Source organism: Halichoeres trimaculatus, unplaced genomic scaffold (assembly GCF_033239565.1).
Source record: "Halichoeres trimaculatus isolate MK-OKI-2021-1 unplaced genomic scaffold, fHalTri1.1 fHalTri1_scaffold_4, whole genome shotgun sequence".
Taxonomy (NCBI): Eukaryota; Metazoa; Chordata; class Actinopteri; order Labriformes; family Labridae; genus Halichoeres; species Halichoeres trimaculatus.
The window spans coordinates 14,352,183-14,378,991 of record NW_027437182.1 but is presented as its reverse complement, the minus strand read 5'-3'; the positions used below and the strand labels follow the sequence as shown (position 1 = coordinate 14,378,991).

The following is a 26,809-nucleotide window of genomic DNA, read 5'->3' as shown; positions in this document are numbered from 1 at the left end:
CAAACCCATTTTGATCAACTTTATATTATTAACCCAGAATAAATTCACCAGAAAGTAATTGAAATAGTTTAGCCCCCTCTGTAACATGCGAGTCCCTGCAGGGTCAGAAGCAAGGATACAAAATAAGCCACACACACCCAGGCTAACAATCCCCCAAATCAAGTCTGTGGCAAACAGAAAACTCATCTGAAAGTGGGTCACCAGTGCCTTTGATAACAGCAGTGTGGTATGTGTGCATAAAACATCGACCCACACAGGGATGCTCACAAACACAAACACACACAGACTGTATAATGATCAAAATAAAAGGCTGCACTGCTACATCATCACCGTCGTCATCACATGGACCTCTGTGGGTGTTTGTGGGTCATCAAGTCCTATGATCGCTTCCTCCTGGCTTCAAAGTTTCTACAAAGAATTCATGTGGGTGTTGAGTCGCTTGTTACTGTTTGCCTGCAAATGGAAAACACCCCATTCAGACTGTTTAGACCCCTCACAGACCGGCCAAGGAGGACACCAGAGAGCATCTCGAAATGGAGGGAAGAGAGATGAGCTGCAACTGACCCTGCTTATCAAAAGGAAGGAATTCAGCCTCTGAAAACAAGTTCCTTTCAACACAAGTTCCTAACTTGGCATTTCTCTCTTTTTCTACCCATTACTGTGCCCTCTTGTTGTCCTCCCTTCTCTCCAGTATCTACGTGTCAGTGGCTACTTGGAGTTTATCCAGCTCTTCACCTCCTTCTCCCTTCATTCCCTACATGCCTTGCTTCTGTCCTCCCTTTGATCTGTGTTTCACAAAAGCACCTGGAAAGGCTCAAGTTGGCCTGGCAGTGCTAAAGAGGCCCCTTGGCTTCACCACCGCACACCACAGAGGATGTAGGGAACCCAGCCAAGCCTGGCAACCTGTCATCGTACTGGGTAGCGCAGCACCTAAGGTACCTCTGGTCATGGCTGCCAGCTCCTTTACCATTTTTAGCCCATGATATTTTTCTCAATTGGATGCATGGAGTTGATGGATAATCATGTTGGGTTTAGTGAGTCACACAGAGGGGCTTCCAAAATTATCATCATATTTATCCTAACCTGCCCTAACCATAACAGTCTGACGATCAGTTAACACCTTAAGAGTAGTTACAAGTAGTAGTTTTTAAAGTCTCTATCATTTTTTTTCAAACTGTGAAGGCTTTTTTGTGCAAAGAGAGATAAGATCAGTATCCTGTCTTGTGGAAAATCTGTTATCTTTTAGCAGCTGCTGGAGTCTCCCCCTGCTGGCCAATGAGAAAATTCAAGTGTACTGTTCCAGTGAGTTCATTGTTATTTGCAAACTGTTACATGATTTTCCACTCACTTGTAGGTTATGTTCATTGTTTGAATCCATCTTTCCTTGACTAGCTTGTTAATCTTGCACATATGCCACAAATCTCCCCTCTGACATCTTAACAGCAAGTCCCTGATCTTCGTTCATTTCTCCCCTAAATCCCAACAGCCGCTCCTCAGCCGCCACTTGAGAATGACAACATCCTCCCAGACGTCCTCGATGCAGCAGCTTTCTGTCGAATCACCACCTTAATGCCACGTTAGCATACAGTCGTCCCTTTGTTCATTAGCCAAACGTTCCTCCCTCCACTTGCCCTGCCATCCACCTCCATTTGTCATCATCAAGTATTAATTACTTAGCTCCCCCACCTCTCTTCTCACACACTCCTCTTCTCTATTCTGACTGTAGCGTGGACGTTATTAATCCCTGTTTGACTCCTGACGCCAGCTCAGCATTATCCCTGTTACAGATGGCGGTGGAGATTTCATCACCGATGTGCGCTGGCGAGTAAAGGAAAAAAACGGTCGAAACACACCGGCACTATTATTGTTTCCTGGCAGGGGGGCTGTGTTGGTGAATGGCGATGGGAAGATGATAGATGATTGGAGAGTGAGTGCGTGTTCATTTCAAGGTCAGCAGATATACTGACTGGAGGGCTGGAGCTGAGATGAGTTTGTAAGTTGATGACTGTTAATATCTTTAATGGAGATCTATGAAAACATTGTGCCTGCTTGTGTATTCTCAGCCACTGCTTTGTTGTTAATTTCTTTGAGACACTTTCTCGAATCAAACCTTGACTTGAATCCATGCTGCTTTCAGCTGAAATCCTTTGTCTTGTGCCCCAAAGATTAAACCCAATTTCTTTGCTTAAGCATTTAATTCCAAATCCTCCTGAATGAACTCCGTGGACAAACTGTAAAAGACTTCACTGTTTCTCTTGTCTAGCTTTTCAACCCTTAAAATAAGTATTTAATTAATGTTATGTGAATTATTTAACAATAAAAGTAAGACAATGAAAGAATCCATGCTGTGGGATTCTCCTTCTTTGACACAGATTCAGTAAAAACTGGAAAACATCTGCCATGTAGATGATGCTGCTTTAATCTATATTCTACTTACCGAAAGCTGAAAGGTAAATCATCTCCAGAGAGGTGCCTTTATCTTTGCTTCTTAACTTGGGAAGCTTACAGAGTAATATACTGTCTTAATACTGTTTCTGCATAAGCACTAAGCTTAAAAAGACGTCGAACCTGCCTCTTGTCAAACTTTAGACTCGGTTTGTTCAGAGTTCACAGATGTAGGAAACTGTGGTAAACTTCATCTTCACTAAACTGAAACCTTTTCATCCAAGTCCCCTAAATCAGCTTCTGTATCTTTCACTTTACCAGTCTGCTTACTCAGTTTCATCACAAAGATAGCTTCATGGTTTGTTTAAGAATCAAAATGTCAAGAAACAAATAATTACGAATCAAAAAGTCCTTATCTAACCCACAATAAGGAACCTTGAAGGTAATAATGGTGAGGAAATAGACATGAAAGGTAAGGAGGCTGGATTTGCATCCAAAATAACCTCTTGGAAATAGAGCTGGCAGTGAGCCTCACTTAAATAGCTTGCAGTTGCTTAAAACAAGGTGACAGAAGTGGAAAAACTTGGCATTTATTTATGCAGTATTTACTCATGATTAAGTCTGCAGAGAGTGATTCAACATGTCCACAACTTTCTTGGGTTTGGGCCAGCAGAATCAGTGATTTTATGAGCTTCATTTGCATCTGTCAGAAAGACTTCAGCTACTCTGTCCTTTATTTAACATCACAGGCTGAGGTAAAAGTAAAGTTTATCCATCACAAGGGTCATACCTTGGTTTAAAAAGATGAAAGAAAAAGAGGATATGAGGGGGTGAATCTGTATTTCCTGTACCTTGAACTCTAGCTCCATGCCAGTGACGTGCTCGCCGCTCTCCACCTGTGCCAGCTTCTGGATGTATGAATAGAGGCTCCGGGCGGCCACTTCAGTGTTGCCGCAGGCGACTGCCTCCAGCAGTGCATCGTGAATGAAGCTGTACTGGTCCTCTGTCTGCACCATGTAGTTTCGCTGTGAGCGCATCAGCGTCACGTGGCCATAAATGTCCACCGTCTTCTCGTGCTTGATCCGCTCTAGCATGGCGTCGATGACGATAAAGCAACCTGTCCGGCCAACACCAGCACTGTGGGAGGAGGAGAAAGAGTCTTCAGTTAAAAGAAAGTCTTTCCTCTCATGCTCTTATTTCCAGTCATTTTAGGAAGCTGTGGCTTTGAATATAAGTGCTCCACAAATTTGTGTTAAAGGAATTAAATTGTAATTGTGGATTGCTTTAACTCTTGTATCAATAAAACATGAAGTGCTGATGTTTGTCCGGTATTGTCTGTAGATTTGTTGTGGCATCACACTCTAAATAATTCAACAGCAGAGGAACATGGAGAGATATGGTGATAGCAAGAGAGAGGATACAGACACAAGTGAAATTGACAGATAGAACAACAAGAGGACAGAGATGGAGATTGGTTGAAGCAAGCTGTCAAATCTCAGTTTATTGTGCAGGGCTTTGGACTCAGTGAAGTCGTCTTATCTTGACAAAAAGGAAGGTTTCAATTTGAATAAGCCGTTTGAGAAATATCGCTTGTAAAGGGAGGAAGGGCTAAGGAGTAAAAAAAAAAGGGAGAAGCGAGAAAGAAAGATGGGAAGGGATTACTGCGGGGCTTTCAACGGAGAGGGAGAAAAGAGACAGTGGTGGAGGGAATAAAAGCTCGGGATGCCTTAAAAAAGAAAGATGATGTGACTGATGGAGAGGAAAAGAACGATGGAGGTCTGGCAAGAAAGGGAGCATGTGTTTGTATAATGTGCATTATGTAATGTATAATGGTAGAAACATAAAGCTCTCCCGTTCTGTGTGCTCATGGGCATACACACACGCTGGAGACAGGGACAGAAATAAAACAGGGATAGCTTCTCCATATGGGGAGTTAGGCTTTATTTTAGTTCTGGGATCATGCCAGAGAAGCATCCAGCTCACCACAGGGACACATAAAAGTTTTCCACTCAGGCCAGACATTCCTGTTACATCAAACTTTAAAAACACTAAAAACGAGAAATCAAACCAGCTCTAAATCCTGACCTGCAGTGGGCGATGATGGGTCCAGCATCAGGCGGATTGCAGGTCTTCACCCTACGCAGGAAAGCCAGGAAGGGGGTTGGGTATTCTGGTACACCATGATCCGGCCATGCTGTGAACTGGAACTGACGAACCTCCCGCTTCTCACTGGACCCGTTCTGGAAAGCAAAGAAACGGGCGGGTTAAATATTGAATAGGAACTGTTGTTACTTCAGGGAATGCCCAGCTGGTTGTGTTTGTGTCAAAACAAGACAAAAACCATAACAGAATGGTGTGTGTGTGGACAAGGAGCTCTGTCTCAGGCACTCCAGTGGTTTTGTTTGACAAACGCTTAAAACCTCCTGTGAAGAGTTTTGGACTGAAACAGATTTAAATCAAGACTGATGTGACCTACAAAAAACCAGCAAAACCATCATTAGCAAGAATCAACAAAGCATTGTTCCTGCTGTATCACTTCTGCCAGGTGACGAAGTGAGTTATGACACGCAGCAGATTTTTCTAAAGATTTACAGTAAACAATACGCTTCATATATGTTGTGGAAATCCCTGAATACATGTGTACGTATGAGATCTTCACGAGACTTGCTGAAATAGTGAGGTCATTGCATAAGGATCTCATAGCTGATTCATGATACATTGTAGGTGAAGGACTCAAACATTCAGGCTGAGCTCTGCTCAGGGGTTTCAGACGGAGGCTGAAATTATTATAATTTTTTTTCGAGCTGTAAATCACATAAAGCTACTACAAGTTCAAGGCCTTAAAAAAGCACACTACCCACTCTTGAAACATGTACAGGGTAAGATCAACAAAGCAGTTATTGTCACTGCTCTGTCCACAGGGGGTGCCAAAGGTGATGGGAATTTAAGTTTTTCTCAGGAGTGTTTGAAAGTGTAACCACTCCTGAGTTTTTTGGTTGACGTTAGGATCAGGCCTTTACATTATTACTTAACATTATTTCCAGGACAATTAGGGATTCTCCCATCTAACTTTTCTGGTCCCGATACCGATACTTATACCAGTCCAATATCAGTGTTAAAAAATAACCTGCATGCCCTACTGCTGGATAAGACTGGTAAAATTTTCGGTAAGAGTCAAAAAATGAATACATGGAATTACTGAAGTTAATATTTATTTAAACTATGAAAGATTCAAATGTTTACCATCAAAACAACTCTTCAGAACGTACACAAGTTCTTTTCAAATTTAAACTTTTGTACCCTGTTGACTGATAATGTAGCAAAAAACAAAGAAAGTGATTCAGAGGCAGCATGCAAAATCAAGACGCAAAGAGCACTGATGGAAGGGCTGGACAATTAATTGGATTTTAATCGTGATTTCAATTTTGCCATCTGACAATCATAAAAACAATATAATCGAAGAAAAACAATTAATATGCCACACAGTGTAGATGTATGCAAGTTCCTGTGCTTCATAGCTCTTCTGTGTTCCATGTGCAGCCACAGCGAGTGTGTGTGACTTATGTGTATCAATAATACTGTATGTGCCACTTGCTGGTTCTTTAAAGTTGTGTTTAAATCAGTACTGAAGTTTTTGAATAAATGAATAATTGTGTATATTAATTGTGATTTCAATATCACTTAAAATAATCGGGATTCTTATTTTTACCATAATCGCCCAGCCCTAACTGGTGGATCTCTTCCCACAGATACCGATCAAGCCTTGAGGGGCGCTGATACACCGATAACCGATACCACCGGTCAGCATCGGTGCATCCCTATGACAATCTCCTGAAAGCTCTGGTGAGGAATGTGCATTATGTGCATCAACTCTTTGCTGCTCTTGTCCTTTTACATGTTGAAAAAAACGTTTTCTAAATTAATATCTCATCCTGCTTTCTTGCAAAAGTAGCAATAGGCCAATTCTCCAGCATGCTGTTTATCATTTACTTTGACATGGCACTCCTCATGGAGGTTACAGGCATTAAAAATCCACATACAGAAACAGCGTTGTTGCTTATGTGTCTTATTTAAAAAGGCATTACAGTTAATTTCAGATAAAATTACAGAAGCCTAAAGAATAAATTTCCTCTGAGTAGAAAAACAAACTTTCAGGTGTAGGCAGCAGTGTTTTGTTTGGAAACTTTCCCAACACACTGATTTGTAGAACGGATTCACATGCCAATAACCATGTTCTGGATATTTTTGGAGGGGGTAACATTTTGAAAATTGAATGGAAGCACCCATCTACCTCTGTGCTTTCTAAAGATAAAAAGACACCTTCTTTGTGTAGCCATCTTCAAAGAGGACAAACGTTTTCACTAAAAATAGATGTTTCGTGCAGCATCGCCAAAGAGGGTGTAATTTCCCTTTGGGGAACAATTTCACACATACAGAGCTGATCAGATGGACTCGTTATAATAAACGAAGTATGAGCACTTCTTTACAGAGCAGTGCAGGTATTATACCCTCGGTCTGACGCGTCATTCCTGCTTAGATCATTCAGATACAGGCAGCTAACACCCACATTACACCGCCGTCTGTCAGCTCCCGCCTCAAACTCAACTCTTGACGCATCAGAGACACAAGCTGGGATCCAGAGGAAGATTTTTGCAAAGGATAAGAAGACGGGGAGAAAAAAAATCTCCCTCGCATCTTTCTGTCCTCTCTGCTCAGAAGATCCTCTAATGGAGCTACTGTTTGCATATCAATGCAGTACTTCTGCTTCCCTGACAGAGAGATTTTTTTTCCTTGCTGAATAAATGAATAAATGAGTGTGGTAATTAAAAGCAAACTGACCTAAATCTCACTTCCCCTTTTTTTTCTCTCTTTGGACATTTTCTTGTATCTGCAGATAAAACAGGCTACACGGATGTATAGGTGCTTCACTTCTGGCTTTCTTAAAATTTCCTTTTTTATTTTTACATGTTTAAGGTTTATCAGCTGACAATTACGCATCACTGCAGGACACACATGCATATGGATAGGTAGCAAGGTGGCTGCTTTGTAGATGCACTGTGTGTATATATATTTGTGCGCCTACTGCCAGCCTCTGCTGCTTCACAGGAATCCAAGAAATATTATTTCTAGGAGATATAAAATGAAAAAAGCTCAGTGAGAAATCACAGCTATGGCTGCAGTTAAAGAAGGAGGAAGGGAGATAGAAGAAGAATCATTTGGGCAGGTTTGAGCCTGAGAGCTGCAGAATGCAAATGGAGCAGGCTGTAAACCAGCCAGCTTCAAATCACCTCTGCTGCTCATATCTTCACCACCATCCCCGATCTGCCGTGGAGCTCATTTTCTGTTGACTCTCCTGCTCTAAAGTCAGATGTGACATAAGCTTGGTGCTATCTTGTGAGGAAGGAAATTCTGGAAATGTCAGCTTCTTTATGCTATGTTTCTCTTCACAGATCTTCAATGAGACTGCTGCAAGGCCAAGAGATGTGTGAGACTGTGAGTGACGGCGTGTTTGCCCGTGGATGCTGAAGAAGGGTTTCCTTCTTTCTTCATTTTTTTTTCCCCTGTACATGTGCAATCATGTGTTTAATGTGCGTTATTCATGTCTGCAGGTGTGAATCCATGTGGCGTCATATTCATTTATGTAAATTCACAAATCTGCATTAGATGTGCATTTTTCCTGCCATCTTTCATACTCGTGTGCATATGAGTGTGCAAGCTTACATGAGCAAATCCATCCTCACAAGAACAAGTGTGCCTGTGTGTCTCAGTATTTAAATGTGTTGTTTCTGTGTGTGTATGTGTGTGTGTTTGTGTGTGTGCACAGGAGCATGAGAGCGGTCTGCCAATTATGCATATTGAGTTTCTCTTCTGCTCACTTTACCTAAGTGCTCCAATTTGGCAGATGTGCATAAACAGATGATCTATTGAAGAGAGCGATCTGAAGGAGGAAAAAGGAGCTGACTGGAAGGACGACACGGACAAAGAGTCTAACGTGCATTTTCCTTCACATGGACTGAAATATGGACAAGTTTTATGGTGTTTTCTGTGAGTGCGTCTGTCTCTGTCATCTGTATATATAGTCTTACCTTATGCAACGAGAAAGTGCGCACGCAGAAAGTGGCCAACTCTATGGTGTCCAGCAGGGTCACTTGGGTCATCCCGTAAGTTTCTGTGCCACGACTGGGCCAGTACTGGTCACACTTAATCTGGAATAGAGAGAAAGAGATGAATATTAATCACCTAAAAGAAGGATCCGATTTGATTTCATGGATTTCATGGTCTGGCCCTGCTAATTATGTCCGTTTGTTGTTGTAGTTAAGCTAAATATGAGTTGGATTGTTTTATTTTGAAAGTCACTGGGTGTTTTTAGGTAGTTTCTGGTAATGACTTCCTGTCCCGCTCAATCTTCCCTACACTGAATTTATGCGTCACAGCTCTGCGTCCGTCAAAAATAGGATGGCTGCGTATTACCTGTAACACGACGGACCAGCCACGTGGACACACTGCAACAGAGCGGATCCTGTGCAAATTGACACATTAATATGAACGAAACCTGTTTGATCCATTTCCCGTAACCAAACGCAGACACACTGCAGATAAATCTGGTGAATTTTGGCCATCAATTTCCAGAACTTTGGCATTTAAGGGGGCATGATAATCGCATGATTAAAAAAACGCACAAATTATTTAAATGTAAGAAAGAGCGGTATTCCATTTCTTGAAAAATATCTGTTTATTCTTGAGGTTTTCTGTCCAGCATTTCAACCTGATATCTGAAAACTGAGCACCTGCTTGCCCACAGCTCTCCTCAGTCAGCCCACTTAATAAAGATTCATTCAATATGGGCTGTGACGCGCCAGTGGACATCAGATGAGACGTGACAGTCAGTGAGAGAGACGAGCTGCTCTCAAGCTTTCTCTCCCACTTCCTGCTTCGAGCTGACACTCAAGTTCCCCCGCCCGCTAATCCTGATCACGTTTGACAGGAGCGGAACGCGCATGTCAGTGTGGAGGAAAGGTAAACAGCTGAAAACGGACAGAGGGAGGGGAAATGAGCGGAGACACCTGGGGTGAGTGAGCCTGATGTTGACACAGGTTGGAGCTGACAAGATGAAACATCGCAGTTGGCTTTTTGACATCTTGACGATCCACTTCTTAACAGAAGAAATACAGATCCTTTCGTATGCAATTTGGTTTGATTTCATTTTCAGCTGATAATTTAGGAATAAAAGGGGTCATGCAACAGGAAATTTGGTTATGTAACGGTTAGCTGCCACTGTGTTAAACACTTAAGAGACTTTCTGAGCAGAGCAGGTTTTTTTCCTCTATCTGCCAACGCATTTTCAATCTTTAATCTGAGTCTGCGGTTGCTGGTCCCCTCATACTTTGAAACCTACTCAGATCTTTGCCTGTTGTTCATTGAGGACAACACTTGCAAAACTCAGAAGAGTTGAAACAAAAGAAAAAGTTTCTTTTCATCTAAGGGGGACAAAGCTTAGACTTTCCAAACAGTGTATATCCTGAAAATTCTCATGGCAACTTCCCAATGGATAATAATGTTTGAGAAAGACAGAAAAAATAAAAGTTAAGGAGTGTGATCACACCCTGACATCTCTTTCCTCCATCTGTTACTAAGCTACCGTCCCCTTTCTGCACTTCTCTTCAACTTCCACTATCAGCAGATGGTTGTGGGAGGACTGGTCACAGGTACTGCAAAAACTCTGTGGTGCTTTGTTGCTTAAAATTTTATTTTAGCTTTTCTAAACTGTATACTGTGAGTGCTTCAACTAGCTAAGCTCTGAGAGCTTCGGGAACAGGCAACAGCTTGCCATTTTCACTGCAAACAAGGTGAGAAAACAGAGTCGCATTTGTGGAGAGAGTCCCAGAGGATGTGCAGCCAAACTTATCTGATGTGCACAGGTAGTCTTTGAGTTAACTTTGTTTTATCACATCCCCTACTGCCTCCACCACACATTCACATTTCTACTCTAACATGGACGCTATCTATCAACATAAAGCTGTGCTACTTCAGTATCTTGTTTTAGTCACTTTTTTTGCTGGTTCTTAGATTTTTGGGGGGGTAAAATGTATAAAAGTGTCAATAAGTCTCACTCTGGATTTCTCCTCCAGCCTGGTCATCATCACCACGGTGGCCGCTCTCTGCTCCCACACCATCCTCCAGAAGTCCCCGAACGTCTCTGGTAGAGGACCCTGTGTGGCGATGTAGGCATTCTGCTTCCTGTAGCCATCGATGTAGTTGGCATTGATGTAGTCACTACCTGTGATACCTGAAAAAAAATGTAAACACTGAAGTTAGAAGCAGCAAACTGTTGTTCCCCTCTAAATTCTCCATTGTATAACTTAACTCCCTGTTTTCACCCTCTTGTTTAGCTCCATCTGCCTTGATAATTCTCAGCTCTCACACACACTGACCTTGTTTCCTAATCAATGAAGGTGTAAGTATGAGACTGAGAAACAAGTGAATTACTTACGTAATAAGTTCTCACACCTCTTATTGTTGAACTGAGTGAAAATTGGATGATAACAGTGAAAAATGCTGGCACTGTCCGGAGAGAAGCGACTCCAAGTCAGCCCTTGGGACATTTGAATGTTTATTTTTTTATTCTTGTGAAAAAGATTTAGAAATAATTTCTTTTGTGACAATATTCTGGGGAAAAAAATCACAGCTCTGATAGAGACAACTCTGCTGATGTAGAAAAAAAAAACCTATGCAGCAACTTGCTCACTCTGACACCCTCCTCTACCTCCTCTTTCTCTGTTTTTTTTTTTTTTTTATATATTCCTGGTTCTGCTTGAAGCTTCTGTAGATACGTTTTAGCAGGCTACATCAGATCTACCACCACATGGATTGGATAAATCAGCTGCTCAGCCATAACAGCCTGGAGGTAGATCCGGCTAACATCCCTCTCAGCCTTCGATCATGCTCTGCTGCACACCGGCCTCCACTAAATCTTTCTGCAGTGAATCCTCTCCATATTTCTGGCTGGACAAATGTGCACAGGCAATGTTTTAATGCAAAGATGTTGTGTGAACAGTAGTGAGCTCTGAGTGAAAATCTTTCCTTCTCTGACTGCATGTAACTATCAAAGTATTCTGCTGCAGCCTTTAAAGTGTCTGCAGAAGTAAGTGAACGCTTCAAAGTTGATTTTTTTTTTCCCCTTCTGCAAGGCTTCGTCAGGAATGCTTATGATATCAAGTGCACAAAGTTGTGTAACTATCAAACAAGCCAGAATGTCATCATCATGTGATGGAAAAATAAAACAGAAGATGTGATTCAAGAGAAACAGGGGGAACCAAGCTCTTTGCAGAATCTTAAGGGATCTCAAGTTCTTCCCATAAAAAAAGCATTTAAGCAAAAATGTTGTGACAGCAAACTCAATGAATCGAGAGGTAAGAGTTTTTGTCGAGCATCAAGGACGTGAGAGTGATAAGAGAATCACCCGACTACATTTAACCAACTTTTACCATCCTGTTGGCTGAAAAGAGACTCCCGCGTGGTGTCGTTTGTGTCGGAGAGTCACGTCTCTCTGACTGACATCTACGCACTCAAGCGACAAACAATGAAACACTCCACTGGGCTAATTTAAGTACAGAGACACAGTGAGGACAACAAGCAGGATGGAGAGGAAGAATAAGACAGAGGGGCAGCAAGAGAGAGGAGGAGGATGTAGAGCAAAGGGAAGAATGAAATTTTGCTGAATGAAAGAAACGAAAAGAGAAAAAAGGGGCAAATGTCATTAAAACGGATACCACGTCGCACAATCCCAATGTGGCGCCTTGGCTTTAGTCATAGCTAAATGAACAGAGAATGGCGGCGTGCATGGATTGTTCTACTGCTGCGACTAATGGCAAAATCACTGCAGTGTAAAATAGAAATTTCAGCCTTGATTAATTTATGTATTTATGGACGAGGCATTTTTTCCCAGGGATAATTTTGTTATGCGTGTTTTCACACCCTCAAATTGCTCCCGACTTCTGCGAGATGTGGAAAATCTCGTCGCAGCGTTCAGCTCACACAAAAGGAGAGAACCACTGCAGAGCAAGTAGCGTGTTTGGCACGACTGCGAGGAGGAGTCTGGAGCTCTTTCTGGTGATGCAATGCCAGAACAATGTCAGCGGTGAAGGGTGACTACCTCTGACAATGTCCCTTGAGATTTGGGAGTGAGAGGAAGAGTTTTTCCTCAGTAGTGTGTCTGTGGGCAGTTAGAGGGAAGTCATGGGAGCGGGGCAGATCTCATGAGACAAATAGGATGGTGAAAACACTGGTTAAATTTCTGGGTCACTCCCTATGCCAGCTCTGAGGAGGAGCTGAAACAAGTCCTTGTCTAACCTCGCAGAATGAACAGTATGATTCTTTAAAGTGCTTAGGTGTTGGGGACCAAGTTGTGCTGAGACAAAACCTCCTTTTAGCCTCAAACAAAATGTAGTTTTGTTTAATAAATTTCCTACTGAACTGAAGCTGAACTGCACACACCATAAATAATTTTAAACCATTTTTCTTTTTTTTCTCATGCAAGTGGTCTTAACATAATATTAATCTAACAGAATCTAGTGAATTTGTCTTACTGATTTCTTTTTGCTGACCTCTATTTTCTTACAGGAGCTCCTACAATCCTATTCACACTCTTTCTATCTTACAGAACAGTTTGTGATGGTAATAAACTGTGTTCTGCACAGTTTAATCTTCACTGTCTGGTCCCATCTGGTCTCGTGTCCGTCTATCTACTACAAATTCCTAATTACTTAAATTGACTCTGTAATTATGAGGATTTCCCAAATGATCTGCAAAGAGCTGAGCTCATCTCTGAAGTAGTGTGGGTGCAGGATCGGGTGAACCTTACCCTCAATGGGAGCCAGGATGACGCGGGAGTGGTCATAGGCGATGACGTTCGCATAACGGTTCTTGGGTTTATTCACCTCCAGGTTGGAGTGCTCCCAGGTGAACTGTTGGCCTGGATCAATGGACTGGTGGTGGAGAAGGGGGAGAAGGGGGAGGAGAGACAAGCAGAACATGCAGAGACAAAATTAGAGTAGCAAAAACAATAGCAGCTGAATGCTATCATAGAAAGAAGAGGGGGAGATGGGGCAAGATTGTGAGGGTGATTTCCCTGAAGAAAAGCAAACATGCTATCATGAAAATCAGCTTCAGATACACACCAGCTGCACGGAGCATTTTATCAGATCCCTAATGCTGTGGATGTATAATGATAAATACCAATGCAGATGAATGCAGTGGCTCCCTCCCAGAGGAATAGGTATGGATGGAGAAATGACAAATCCAGCCACCTCTTTAAATCCAATAATTCCACACACATTTTATCCTCCCCTGTCAGTATAAATACATTTTCCATTACCACTCTCTGTTTGCTCGTATGGTTTAGGTGCTCTGTTGGTGTGTGGAAGGAAGCTCGATTGATATTTGCAGAAGGGACTCCTGCTCCGAGAGTGTGGGACTTGAGAGAAACTCGAGCTGAATGAAGTCCAACTGGAAACCTGATCCAACAGTTTCCACGCAATCATGACAGCAATTAGAGCTTCCCTCTGTTTTCCACCGCTGCTCCTCTCCCTCTATTTACACTCTCATCTCCATCTCTCTTTTTGTCCCTGTTGTCCTTATCTGTATCTTCAAAGTCTTCCACTTTTTTTTTCTACCCACACTATCTCCCTTTTCTATCTCCTCCTCCATCTACGGTCTCTTCTCTGATGTTTATACCCCCTCTCGAGCAGTCACCCTCCTGCTATTTCCCCTTTTCTTTCTTAGCCCACCTTGAGGCTCACTAAATGTGTGTGCTTGTGTGTGTGCGTGTGTGAACTCAGAAAAATTGCGGTCAATTCCCTGAAAAATGTTCCCAATTTAAGAATTGAAGAGCACATCTGTGCAGCCTAAATTGTTTCATAAATTAGATGTTGGAATTGAGTGTGGCAGACATCCAGTGCTTAATATAGAGGAATAACTGCATCTAAAAATAATTTAGAAGATGATTAAACAATATTTCTCAAACTGGAGTTTCTCCTCTTCCTTGAGATCCATGATGACATGTTTGAAGAAGAAAGACAGCTCTTGTCAAGAGGTTATTCTTTGCAGAGCATGGCCGCTAACTGCCTGACAGTAGATAGATAAACTCTAATGCTTCAGTACCGTCTGCTGAAACTGCAGCTGCCTTTTCATTGCCGTTTGTACGTCAGATTATCTCCTCTTCATCTTTGCTCTCCAGCAGAGATAGCCCGCTTTCTCCCTCTCCCCCTCGCTGACTCCTCATCATTAACCAAACCTCCCTTACCTCATGTCTTTCTCTCCTCTCCTTCCCTCTTCTCTCCATTTTTTCTCCTCCTCCTCCCTCACATCCCGCCTGGCTAAAAACCAATCAGTCAAAGCCCCGTGGAGCTGCGCTTGGCAAGGCAGGGCGCCCGGACGAGCAGCCATTCATCAAGAAAATAACAAAATTAAAATTACACTTCTCTATTTAATTTGGTCATTTATTTTTCCTGGGGGTTGCTGTGTGAAGGGGGCAGGGGTACTGAGTGAGGGAAAGAGTGAAAAAAGTCGGAATGGGAGAAGAGACAAGCAGGCGGTTTGGTGCTCCCTCTCAAAGCCAAGTAATTAGAAGTTGTAGTTGTAGCAGAGCGTCAACTTTGGCATCACGTCTCTTTTTTTTTTTTCCCCGAATGGAGCGAGCTTGTCCATTTGGTACACAGCCCGGATGTGGATTTATGAATAATAGATACCAAAGAAATACTGGATGGCTATGAGAAGTCATTATCCACCAACATTCCCCGGCAGGCATGATGACAGCAATCTATGCTGGCGTACCTGCTTCCTGCGCTAGCCTGGCGTGCAGCGAGGCGACAGGCGCAGTGATTTAGGGATGGCGAGGAGGGGATATTGCTTGTATGCAAACGAGAGCTGATTCAGCACTCCTGATTTCTAATCAACTCTAGTGTCATTTATAACCGCCACGGTCTCAGAGCCCAGACAGCTCAGCTTCCACTCTGCACACACACACACATATACACACACAGGCTGAGTTAGAGCCTCAATGCAAGTTTGCTTTTCCCTAAAAAGACATTAAAGGAGCCTTGGGTGCCCACAACTATAACTCCATTTTGGAAAAACCTCTTAGCTTTTAGTTTATTGGTGTGTGTGGAGAACTTTTCAACACTTTTTATCCTCTCGTTGAGTCGTTAAGTTTACTGAGTTTTCTTAAGGAATTGTTGTAGACAGCTTAAGTATTTAAATTTTGGGTTCAGCTCAGGTAAAGGCAGAGTAGTATTCATTTTTTGATGAAATGATCAGAAACTCAAATTAAATACATTTCTCATGAGCAGATAGTTAAAGGATGGCTAAAATGATATGTTTTAATCTGCAGCAGCTAACTGAACTGAAACTTGGTTTCCTGGATGCATTATAGTAAATTGATTGTGTTATTTTTCAAAAACTCAAAAGAAATTGCATTTGGGAGTTCAGGAGTTGCAGAGTCTCACCATGGGAAATTTTATTTAATTGAAAAAGACAACCCTCTTCCTATGCTATGTTTGGGCTACAAATACATCAGAGGAAATAAGTGACGAGGAACAATCCAATTTATGGCTGCTAAAGCATCCCCAGCTAAGGTACAGTCAACATGCTGAGACATAAAAAGAAGTGGAAAAAGAAGAGAAGCAGTTATTTCCCTCAGGGAAAGAGGGGACGCTCGTATACTCTCCCAATGAAAACACAAACAGACAGAAATCAATACTCACAAGAAACTCTGACCTTTGAACTTTTGGCCCACTCACCTCATACTCCTGGGAGAGCTTCAAGTTGTCATTGGCCTTGAGAAGCTCAGTGTGTTCAGCCAGCTCAGAGATAGGGATGGGAGGATGATTCATCATACCTGCACGCCAAGAAATCAGGACAGAAATTCAACAAGGGGGGAAAAACAGAAAGAGAGGCCGTCAGTACAACGGATTCATACGAGCATGACATTTAAAATCTCTCATTTCAGGGTGAGGATTTGTTGCTTACAAAACGATGGAGGTTGTGTTTTAGTGGTGAGGAAGCTTGTGCAGAACATGGTGAATGTCACACGCAGTAATTATGTATTGACTGGTGGTGTTATAGACATTTGATTAAACCAGGCCAGAGCTCAAAAAACAGCAAAGATTGTCGAAAAGGAACGAATAATGTTGGGAGCAAGGGCTCAAAAAGTCTACAAATCACAGCGCACCAATAAAGCTGATGATGATTGGAAGAAAGGAGGAAAAATCTTGAATTGTGTCTCAAACATAAAGAGGCGTACATTTTTTAAATAGCTTGGAAAATTAGTTAAAACAGCGCAAGCTGTAACATGTAATGTTTTGATGGTGAAATCACACACATAAAACAGCAGCACTTTGTGTTCTTGATCAGTAAAATGCTTAGATTGTCAAAAAGCCTCATACATCAAAAGTAATATTTGCTTTAAGCATGGCTGCTTTCAACAAAAGAGAAAAGAAAACAGAAGAACAATCTGTGCTTTGGAATTACGTCTTTAATTAAAGATGGTTTTAACTTTAGCACATCTAAAACACGCATCATAATGAACTCAAGATGCAAAAGCTAGATCTTAGTCCAGCTCTGTTACACTCTGTTACACTGTTTCATAAAAAGAGGGTCTGAGGAGTGAGCCCTGACCTGGGGGCTCATGGGAAAGGAAGTGTGAGGAGGTATAGGGGTGTGAGTGATGTTGAGTAAGCTGCTCCATTCCAGCCAGTGGGTGCAAAGCCAGCTGCAGTTACTAACCTGTATTTGCTGGTTTCCTCAACCCAGCAAACATTTGCCCCAGTTCCCCCTGAACTCTCCAGAAAACCACAAAACTGCATTCCCTCCATCCTACTGCCTCTTAACTCAAGGCATCCCCAATCAAAACAAAACAAAACCCTATCTTCTCAGTTGGGTGGGAATTCCTTTTGGCTTACTCCGATATTCACTGAATATTGTGCTGCTGCCACAATATTATCAGCCCTGCTGTGCACTCCAGCTGCTAATCCATTTAGGAGCATAATGCTGAGGCCATGTAATGCAATATGGAGCAGCCATCGACTGTGGCACCATCCTTACATGTTGACTGGTGTTACTTTCATGTTGGCAGCAAGAGGCCTCTTTTCTTGCTGGGGTCAAAAGTTGATGAAAAGTTACCCAGGCTTAATTAACCGTGCAAAATCAGCATAATCACATTAACCGTCCTTAATTCTCCTTTACCCACAATGCCTAATACCCTGACAATGTCAAGGGGGTCACTGGTGTTTTGGCTGCTTTTGTGCCGCTTAGGAGAGGAAGTTCACTCTTTGTGTTGACAGTCTTCATTAGTTATGCTAATTTATTTTACACTGGGAGAACAATGCAGCAGTGTCAATTACACGAAGATTAACAAACATTACGATGCACATGTGAGACGAGATGCCGTGACTCAGACTTCAGAGGAAATGTCAGCTAAATCAAAATTTGCTAATAATTTTTTTACGGTCTGTGTTGAATGTCTGTGTATTTAACAGTTTAATATAACTTTAAGAAATCTTGCAAAGCAACAGGAAAGGAGGCTTCTCACTGAGCAGATGAAGTCCAGAGATGCTGTACTGTTTGAGATCTAAATAGTCATTCATCACTTTTGGCGCTATCAAAAGCCTTGTGATGAGCGCTCAGTAGAAAAAAAAAAGGAAATGAGATTTGGTTTCAGTTTACTTGCCTTGTGAGAAAGTATCAGAAGCAAAAGCGAGATAAATCAGTAAATCCGAATGCAGATGAGGCGCCCTCACTTCTCTTTAAGAGAACAAGAGAGGAGATCAAAGAGTGTGTGTGGTTGTGTGTGTTTTACTGTGCGTGTTTCTGGGGGTGTACGCGTAAATTATTGAAGTACTCAAACTCTATCAATTCCTTTCAGTGTATGTTTACTGCCCACATTACCGTCTGCATATATAAGTGCCTGCTATATTCTGGAGAGATATATCAGGCCAAAGTGTTTAATATAAAATCCAAATGAAGCATGATGCACTGCCAGTGGGATTGGCTGAAGCAATACACAACACTTTGTTTGTTTATTCCCCTGATCTTCAGTGGTATGTTTTGGAAAACTTGTATGAAGAAAATTGAATATTTTAATGTTTTATTTGGATATATTTTACTGGAGCCTGCAGAAATAACCAATAACAGGAAGCTGCCATGTTTACTCAGATGAGCCTCACAGATAATCCAATCTGTTTGTGCATCTATTTCTCTCTGTCAGTGCACTTTTTTCCAGCAGAACCAGTTTGTTTTCTTCTCAAGACAAATGAGTCTATCACGCCTGATTCGTCCTCTTATTCGTTTTGTCATTTACACTCGACGCGGCACATAGCTGTGTTCATCCAAGAAAAGAAAAGATTTACTTTCAAAATGAGCCTTTCCTGTAACCCGTACTACGGCAAAGTCACTCAAGGGCAAATTGCTGTTATTCCCTTCATCCCTTCATAGCTCACGTCCCTCTCCTCAGAGCAACCCACGGCTTTTTCCCCCATCCACGTACGCACTCTTCCATTTTTCCTGCTGCAATCAACAGCATGATCAATGAACACAGAAAAACAAACTAGCGTCTAATTACACATTTCCAATCTCACGATCCACAGTCGATGCGCCTGAGAAATATAATGATTCTTTTTGATAAGCTAAAGCAGTTTCTCTCCAAAAGCCTGTTTATGATGTTACATATTTCCATATAAAAGGAAAGAAGTCTGCATGTGGGTATGCAAAGAAATAAAGGAGGGAATAAAGGGGAAGAGGAAAACCAGAAACTGTGTTTTTTCTCTCCAATGATTCTTTTTTGCAGTGAGCAGCGAGAGAGGGTGATCAAATGTCGAGCCATTGTTTGCCACCGCTTTAATTAATTCTGCTCGTTATCTCGGAGCACAGAAAAGACCCTGTTACTTCAAAATGGAAATGGAGCAGTGGTGGTGCAGGAGGAGGAGGAAGGAGGAAGGAGGGAGAGGGGGGGAACCACAACAAGGAAGTGATGAAGAGGAAAAGAGATAACAGAGATTCTACTCCGGTAAAAGTAAAACAGCTCTCAACCTTCTCCACATCAGCAGACGTGATCGCTCAGGTTATTTATGCATGGTGGATTAATGCACAGCCAACAGCCCATGTGAATATAGTGACTGACATCCAATTAAAGAAAAAAGGGAAAACAGCCCAGTAGACTGATAGAAAACTAACACCAAATTAATTAGTGCTGAAATTTTTGCTGCATAATGTGAAAAAACAAACAAATGCAAGTTATGTATTTGTAAATGGAGGCAAGCAGTGCTTAAGAAAACAAAACAAAACAAAAAGATCAGGAAGCTTGTGCGCAAATGCTAAAAGCATAGAGACTAACTTTCATAGTCAAAATCTGCTTCACTTTGAGGACTGCTTAGACCAGAATCTGTAAAGAACAGCAAACATAAGGGGAATGGTTTTAAAAGGCTGGACTGCAACATAAAAGGCTATGTTAAAGGAAAAGAGGTGCCAAATGATAAAAAGCAGAGAAAAAAACAACTAAAGGGAAGAGTACAGTAAATACAGAACAGTTAACCCTTTCAGGCCTTGTTCAGGAGGGCATGGATGGCAGATATAGCAACCCAGACACATAAATTAGGTTATTTATGTTCAGCAGACGTCCTCAGGTGCTTGGTTAGCGAGGGAAGCTTTTTAGCCAAGCCTCATATAAAAGCCATAGAAATCAAGGGTAAGAAAATTGATTTGCTGTCCCTTTGCTTTCAGCTCGGAGGGCCCATTGACAGAAATCAGACAGCGAAAGAGAAAAAAACAGCTTATGTTTCCTGCTGAAAACCAACTCTGAAAGTTCCCTTTGTCTGCATCTCCGTGCTGATGCATTAGAAATGAAAGGTGTGGAAAAGTGTCCACATTCTTGGCTGACATCTGTGGAGCCAGAGCTGATGGGAGAGTCCGAACTCGGAGAAGTGTGCTGACGGCCAAAAATTCTTATCTACTCCGGAGTCCTCTGAGGTTACAGCCAGCAATGCTGTGTCCAAAAAGACTCAGGTCTGCTCAGCTGTTCAAGCGGAAAGAAGCCATCTGTGACAACGCTAGCTGGACATGTGGCTAAGAGATGCAGTGTGATGGGAGGCTGCCAACCTGCCCATCAAGTAAAGAAGGAAATACAATTTTTCCTGGGGCTGAAAGCTGAAATCAGATGACGAGATCACTCAGTCATAAGAAAGTATACCATTCGCCTAAGATAGCAACTTGGATCCATGGAAAATGGATAATTTCTTCCAGAAGACTGAGAGGAAAGAAATGACTGAAATAGAAGTTTTCCTCACTGATGAAAGTTGCTTTTTTTGTTTTTCAAAGCTTAAAAAGTGAAGGTGATGCAGAAGTGTGGTAACTGCAGTTTCATAACTGTCCTCTTGGGGCTGGTTTGACCGACAGGTGATGGAGTTGCAGCTGTTTCTGTGGCTTTCACCCCAGCTCTACCTGTTTGTCATTTCTAGATTAGCTGAAAGCTACTGTAGTACTGTTGTATTGATTTTTTAGAACCTGACTGATAGCTTTGGGTTTCATAATGTCTCTTTGGGAAACTTGAGTGACATCATGAAGGCTAATCATTTTTTTTTGCTATGTGAATATTGTATGTTCTAAGACAGAGTGGCCCAAAAACCCTTCCTCTTTGATGGAGTAAAAAAACATGTGAGTCATTGATTTCCAGTTAGGAGTCTGAAATGATTTTTTCTTCCTTCCTTTAGAGGTATATTATTAGGAAGTAAACCAGCTTTAGCTCAATCATGTAAATTAAAAGTTACTAAAGCGAGTGTTCCTGGGTTGAGCTGCAGTGACGTTTAAGCGAGAAGACATCAGGCTGGTGGCAGCAAATGATTGCAAAGAAATGAAGACATCGAACCTCCCCCTCTCTCTAATTGATTTGTGACAATGACTAATTAAACTCAGCAGGGGGTGCTCTGATCCTCTGTCTCTGAACGTCATTCAAGACAGCAGGAGGGAGGTACAACCATGTCTGATTATGTTTATGTGTAAGTGACTGCCATCCGTGTGTGCGTGTGTGTTTTAACAGGGCTGGCTGTGAGGAGGAGGGCATGGTTGTTGCAGTCGCTGCTGTAATCTGGAGAAACAAGTCGGGAGCTGATGCATGCGACTGATTGGCTGGTGTCTGTGGGTGTAGCAAGAGTGCAATGCTGTCTGGAGAAAAATGTTTGATTTTTAAATGCTCAAATGTTAAAGTCACTTCTTTTGACAGGAATATGGGGGTGTGAAGCGCTGGGAAGACACAGAAGTGTGTGTATGTGCATGAAACACAGGCTGAGAAATATATAAGAGATATGTTGGAAAGTAAATGCAGTGTGAAGCTCAGTTCACCTGTCTTTTAATTTAAAGGAGTGGGATTTCATTTTTTATTTTAGCCTGAGCGGTTATGATTTGAATTCATATTACCTTGCACAGCAGGGTATGTTGAAGATTGGCGTGAAAGTATGGCTTTGAGGTGAGATTTGTGTTATATTTTCCCGTCTTTTTTACGGCATGATTTAGAAAAAGGATAAATTAAGGAAAGGAAAGCAAAAAGAGAGGAAGAATGAGTAGTTCAAATGTGTGTGTGTGTGTGTGTGTGTGTGTGTGTGTGTGGGGGGGGGGGGGGGGGGGGGGCTATTGGAAGGAGATAGACAGTAGATATCCACTGAGTCGTGCTGCTTCATTACTTTGGCCCCATTTGCCAATTAAACCCCAGGCACCAATGAAGATAATGACAAAACGAGCCACTGTGCACCCCCAAGGAGTTATGGGATGTCACTGTGTAGCTGTCACATGACCCATAGGCTTTACAACACACATAGAGACACATGCACGCTAAATGTACACACTTATAGGAAGCCTTATCAAAAGCAGATTTTTTGTTCCCCAGCATAAAGGGTCAGTGAGCACACATTGCCGATGCTGCATATGCTCTGCTGGGCTGGAGAGGCCTTGGATAAGTGCACTGGGAGTACGCTCATTTGAACAATGGTTGCTATTAGCTGATGGGGATGTTCACAAATGCTCACCGGCCCACTTAATTGGGCTAAAATGTCCATTCAAATTAAATTCCCCGGGTGCAGAGATAACGACATCGTCCAATCCTGCAGAACAACGGCGGGGCTGTCGAATAGGAGTGCTCGTCATATAAAGAGAGGTCTCAGCCTGTATTGGTAAATGTTATGTAAAAAAAAAGAGCAAGAGAGTGTAACAAGAGTGTCTATTATTTAAGAAATGGGGGAGGACAGTTGAGGGCACAGTGGAAAACGCTGGGAGTCAGAGAGACAAATAACAGGAATGGCCGTTATAACCTTGTCGTTACAGAAGCAGTGATAGAGCTCTGAATACCAAGCAAGATAAGGCAGAGGACAGACAATTGAACTTCCACATTTGTGTGTGTAAGTGGGTTTGTGCTGCTTCTTTCATCCTCATATCTCCTTCCTCTGATGTCAAGAAGTCAGTTTTTTCTCCTCCAAGATACAGACTCAGGCTGCATAGCTGGGCTCCCGAAGAAAGTGAAGAGAAACACTCCATTTGAAATCTGAGCCTTTTGATGGAGCGCGGACTGGCTGTGGATGACAGATGGATGGCTGAGAGACAACCAGGCACAGCGACAGAAAGGCAGGAGGCATAAAAAAAAAAGAAGAAATGAGAGAACACACTGAAAAGAAGGTGGATGTGTTTATTCCTCCCTGGAGGATTTACTCCTTTTCTGCCATTTGTTTGGGTAGGTGAGAAGGATGTCTGTAAAAATACAGTGCAAGCTCTTCAGACGTGGGTCTCACTCTTGAGTCAGAAGAACTACTCAGAAATAAAATAAAATAATCTTTTTCAGAAGATTTAGCTACTCCACAATGTTTCCAAAGCGGTGACTGGGCAAGTCAAGAGATCCTTTCTTATTCATCCCAAAGCGGGCGGGAAACTGGTCCTCAGAAATGGTGCTTCTCTTTCTTTTTAACGAAAAATGGTAGATTGAAGTTGGTTTGGAAATTAACTGACTGCAACAAACTAAAAGAAGAGAAGTTCAACTATGAAACAGACAAATAAGAACAAACTGGAGCCACTGGAGCCTAAATTGCAGGCTGGAAAACAGAAAGCCAGGCTGATAGATGATGGGTCTGAAAAAGAGGCAGGAGGGAGATGGAGAAGCCTTAGAGAATGAGTGGGGGGATCGAATGTGCTCTGTTGTTAACACCAGGCTTAAGCTCGGATGAACACCAGACAGAAAGTGAGACAAAAGAGGAAACAGGTAAAAACAGAGGAGAATTTTAAAACAGGATTTGTTTCCAGCATTAAAAAACATCAACAGACATGAGTTCCTAAACTTTCCTTGTTTAAAATTGACTATTTGTTACATGGAGGACATGGCAGACGCACAATTATGGCTCACATGTTGTTATGAAGGAACATAATGTTAAACAGAATGACGTGGGAGAACTCCATGAGCATCTCTCATGCTGCTGCATAAATCTCACTCTTCGTTGCATCACTTTGTGAACACTTAATCTCTGTGTAGGCTGAGTGCATGTGTGAGCCAATGTTATAATCTACAACTACCCATGTAAAGCATGTGTAAGTGGAAGCTCTTTAAAGTCTCTTTTTTTAGACAAGGATAAAAGGTTGTCACTGTAAGTATAAATTGCTTAATAATCATAAGGTAGACGGCCAGTTTGACTTTCAATAACAGCGTTTTTTGGATTAGACTTGCTGCTAATTAACATTTAGTTTGCCAAACATTCAAACTTCATTTCCATTTCAGTTGGTTCCAAAAATAAGGTTTTGAAGTTTCTGCCAAACTTTTTCTTTGCAAGGCGTCAAACTTTTGGAATAACTTTAAGTCAGCCAGGGAATTATACTTCTATGAAAGTATGGAGCTTCTTAAAATTCAGCTCTTCTTCTAGGACTCTGGCCCATTTTCCAATAAACCTATAGATTAGTGTAATGTTAGACCCAGCATTGCAATTGCAGAAATACTGAGACCTTTCAGGAAGCAGTCTTTGGATGGAAATTAAGTTAGGCCAATGAAAAACAAGCCTTTGATTACCTTTTAACAAGACAGCTTTTTTTTTACAAGAAGTCTCAATGACATTTAACACTGATTGAATGTCACTCTTTAAATAAGCCATAAAGTCTTTTAAATGCAGAGCTGTTTGTGTTCCCACTCATAGATTTAACACTGCGATGCATAAGTAAATGAAGTACATTCAGCATCTCTCTATAGCTTCAGAGAAAGTCTAATCTGAACTTTAATCTTTGAATATACAATCTATCATTTTCCTTAAAATGACACATGATTAACATATTGAATTCAGACTTGTTGTGCGTGTCCTTCCTGTCCTACCTGGAGTTTGGAAGTTGATGCGTCTCATCTCCACAGGGTCTGTCGGATGGTGAGGTGTAATGTCTGCGTTGTTCAGCAGACATTTTGTGCGTGGCTCTGACTCTTTTCTTTTGCGACTGTGAAGAAAGAAAAACAAAGTGAAGAAAGAGGTAAAGACAAACACACATACACACACGCACAAAAACAGTCGAATAACTTTTAGTAAGCAAGACATGAGTAGCTGAGAAAGCGTATCAAGTGCGCAAAATTCTCCTTCACCCTCGCTAATTAAAGGCATCTGTTTCGCTGAGGCAGGCTACTTTGTGTCCGCCTGTAAAATGCAATAAAGTACGGCTAAACCTTACCTGTCAGGTTTGCTGCTTCCAGAGAAAGCAATAGGAGTCAAATAAATATATAAAGATGGCGAAAACACAACACACAAGGAGAAAGGGAGGGGGAAGGGGGCAAGAAGAGAGATAGATCAATAGAGAGCAGTTTAAAATTCACAGGGGTCGCTGCTGGGCTCGCAAAAACGTGAGATAAAGCTCATCAGCATTTAGAGGAAGCGCGTGCATGCGTGTGCTAGTGTGCACGTGTTAATGTGTGAGAACAAGCAAGTATTATAGGCAAGTAAGAGTGTACATTTGTGAGTATGTATATGTGTGTGAGTGTGTGTGTGTGTATGTGAGTTAATGTGTGTGCACAAGGGTGTGGATACAGATAGGGGAGAGGGAATGTCAGGGCCAAGGGCAGACCCGGGAAATACTATTCACCAGGGAGAGATGGAGCGGGAGATGGGAGAGCAAGGGGAAGAGAAAGAAAAGAGAGAAAAAGAGACAGATCCAAGGAGAGATGTTACTCTCCCTAACCACCAAGACCGAGGTAAAGCAAGGTCAGACAGTCAGGGATCATCTGACAGTAGCTATCTGTACTTGTGTTGCTTACACTGGCCTTAAAATAAGTCAGGGATCTTCCCGGTATGTGGGGCCGCCTCTGACATCACTGCTCAGTTGGGACTTGTAGTTCCTGAAACTAAAACTAAAACCTACTGTAAAAAGTAGGAATTACTGTGTATATGTCTACCAAAGCCCAAAGCCAGGGTAATATGCTCTGTTTATTCAGACTTGGTGAAATTCTTTATGGTACAAACCAAAACAAACAGTCTCATCAGTCCACAGCTCACAGGTTTCATCCCTTCTGCTGCATAAAAATTAGGGATGGGCAATGATTTTCGAATATTCAAATAGCCATTAACATAAAATAAATCGAGTAGTTTATCCGACGATTGGTTTGTCCTGTCCGCGGCAGATCTCAGTTTTATGCCTGATGTGGGAGCTTTTACGTGTCAATTTCACAAAAAGCAGGTCGAGTGGGACAGGAAGTTGTGCATGAAAACCATCTAAATTGCCAGATGAATTTCAAAATAAAACAAACTGTGTCCAAACAAGATCATACTTAACTTGACCATGGCAATAAACTGACATAATGAATGGAGCCAGGTCAGAATTCAACAGGCAAAACAAGAACGAGGAGACATTCAAATATGGATTGGGAACTTCCTTAAAAACAAAAATAAAAATAAAATAAAATAAAAACTAAGGAAAATTTATAAACTGTAAAAAAAAAAAAATGGACCTCCGCTTGCTCGGCTTGAAGTGAGGTTTCCACAAAAACTGCTTCCCCTGGTGACTGGCTGCAGTATAGGTTTAAAAATCTGGCTTTCCAGCCTTTCCAGATGTGCTGTGGTCAAACTTTAAAAAATTATTACACCTCGTAGAAATATTTCTCACGTCCGATTGTTGTGGTGATTTGAAGATATTATTTGGCTGTCTTGTATTCAAGTCCTCTTTTTTCAGAAAAGTTTCGTTTTCATTAGTAATACGAGGTTAAAAACAAGGTTTTATGTAATGTTTAACGATGATTGACAGCTGCCGTTTTCTGTTTTTTTTTTCGGAGATTGTAAAATATTTTGGTAGGTAGAGTCAGGAAGTGATTAGACTCTCGAAAGAAAAAAAAAATATATATATATTTTTGTCACCCATCTCCACTGAGATTCTCCCAGTATCT

The 26,809-nt window shown here is 41.8% G+C and overlaps 1 protein-coding gene across 8 annotated transcripts in view; it reads right to left on the bottom strand.

Moving 5' to 3' along the window:
- ptprsa (protein tyrosine phosphatase receptor type Sa) overlaps positions 1-26,809 on the bottom strand; it is a 252,495-nt gene that overhangs the window by 12,660 nt on the left and 213,026 nt on the right. For 5 of the 8 annotated variants that reach the window (XM_074667567.1, XM_074667571.1, XM_074667573.1 and 2 more), the window contains 8 exons: positions 25,108-25,119; positions 24,764-24,879; positions 16,182-16,279; positions 13,247-13,370; positions 10,497-10,672; positions 8,472-8,591; positions 4,471-4,625; positions 3,237-3,522 (listed from right to left, as the gene is read on the bottom strand). In XM_074667567.1, the coding sequence (XP_074523668.1) occupies positions 3,237-3,522; positions 4,471-4,625; positions 8,472-8,591; positions 10,497-10,672; positions 13,247-13,370; positions 16,182-16,279; positions 24,764-24,879; positions 25,108-25,119 (1,087 nt within the window). The remainder of the gene's footprint in view (positions 1-3,236; positions 3,523-4,470; positions 4,626-8,471; positions 8,592-10,496; positions 10,673-13,246; positions 13,371-16,181; positions 16,280-24,763; positions 24,880-25,107; positions 25,120-26,809) is intronic. The other 3 variants (XM_074667570.1, XM_074667574.1, XM_074667575.1) reach the window with 1 other exon arrangement.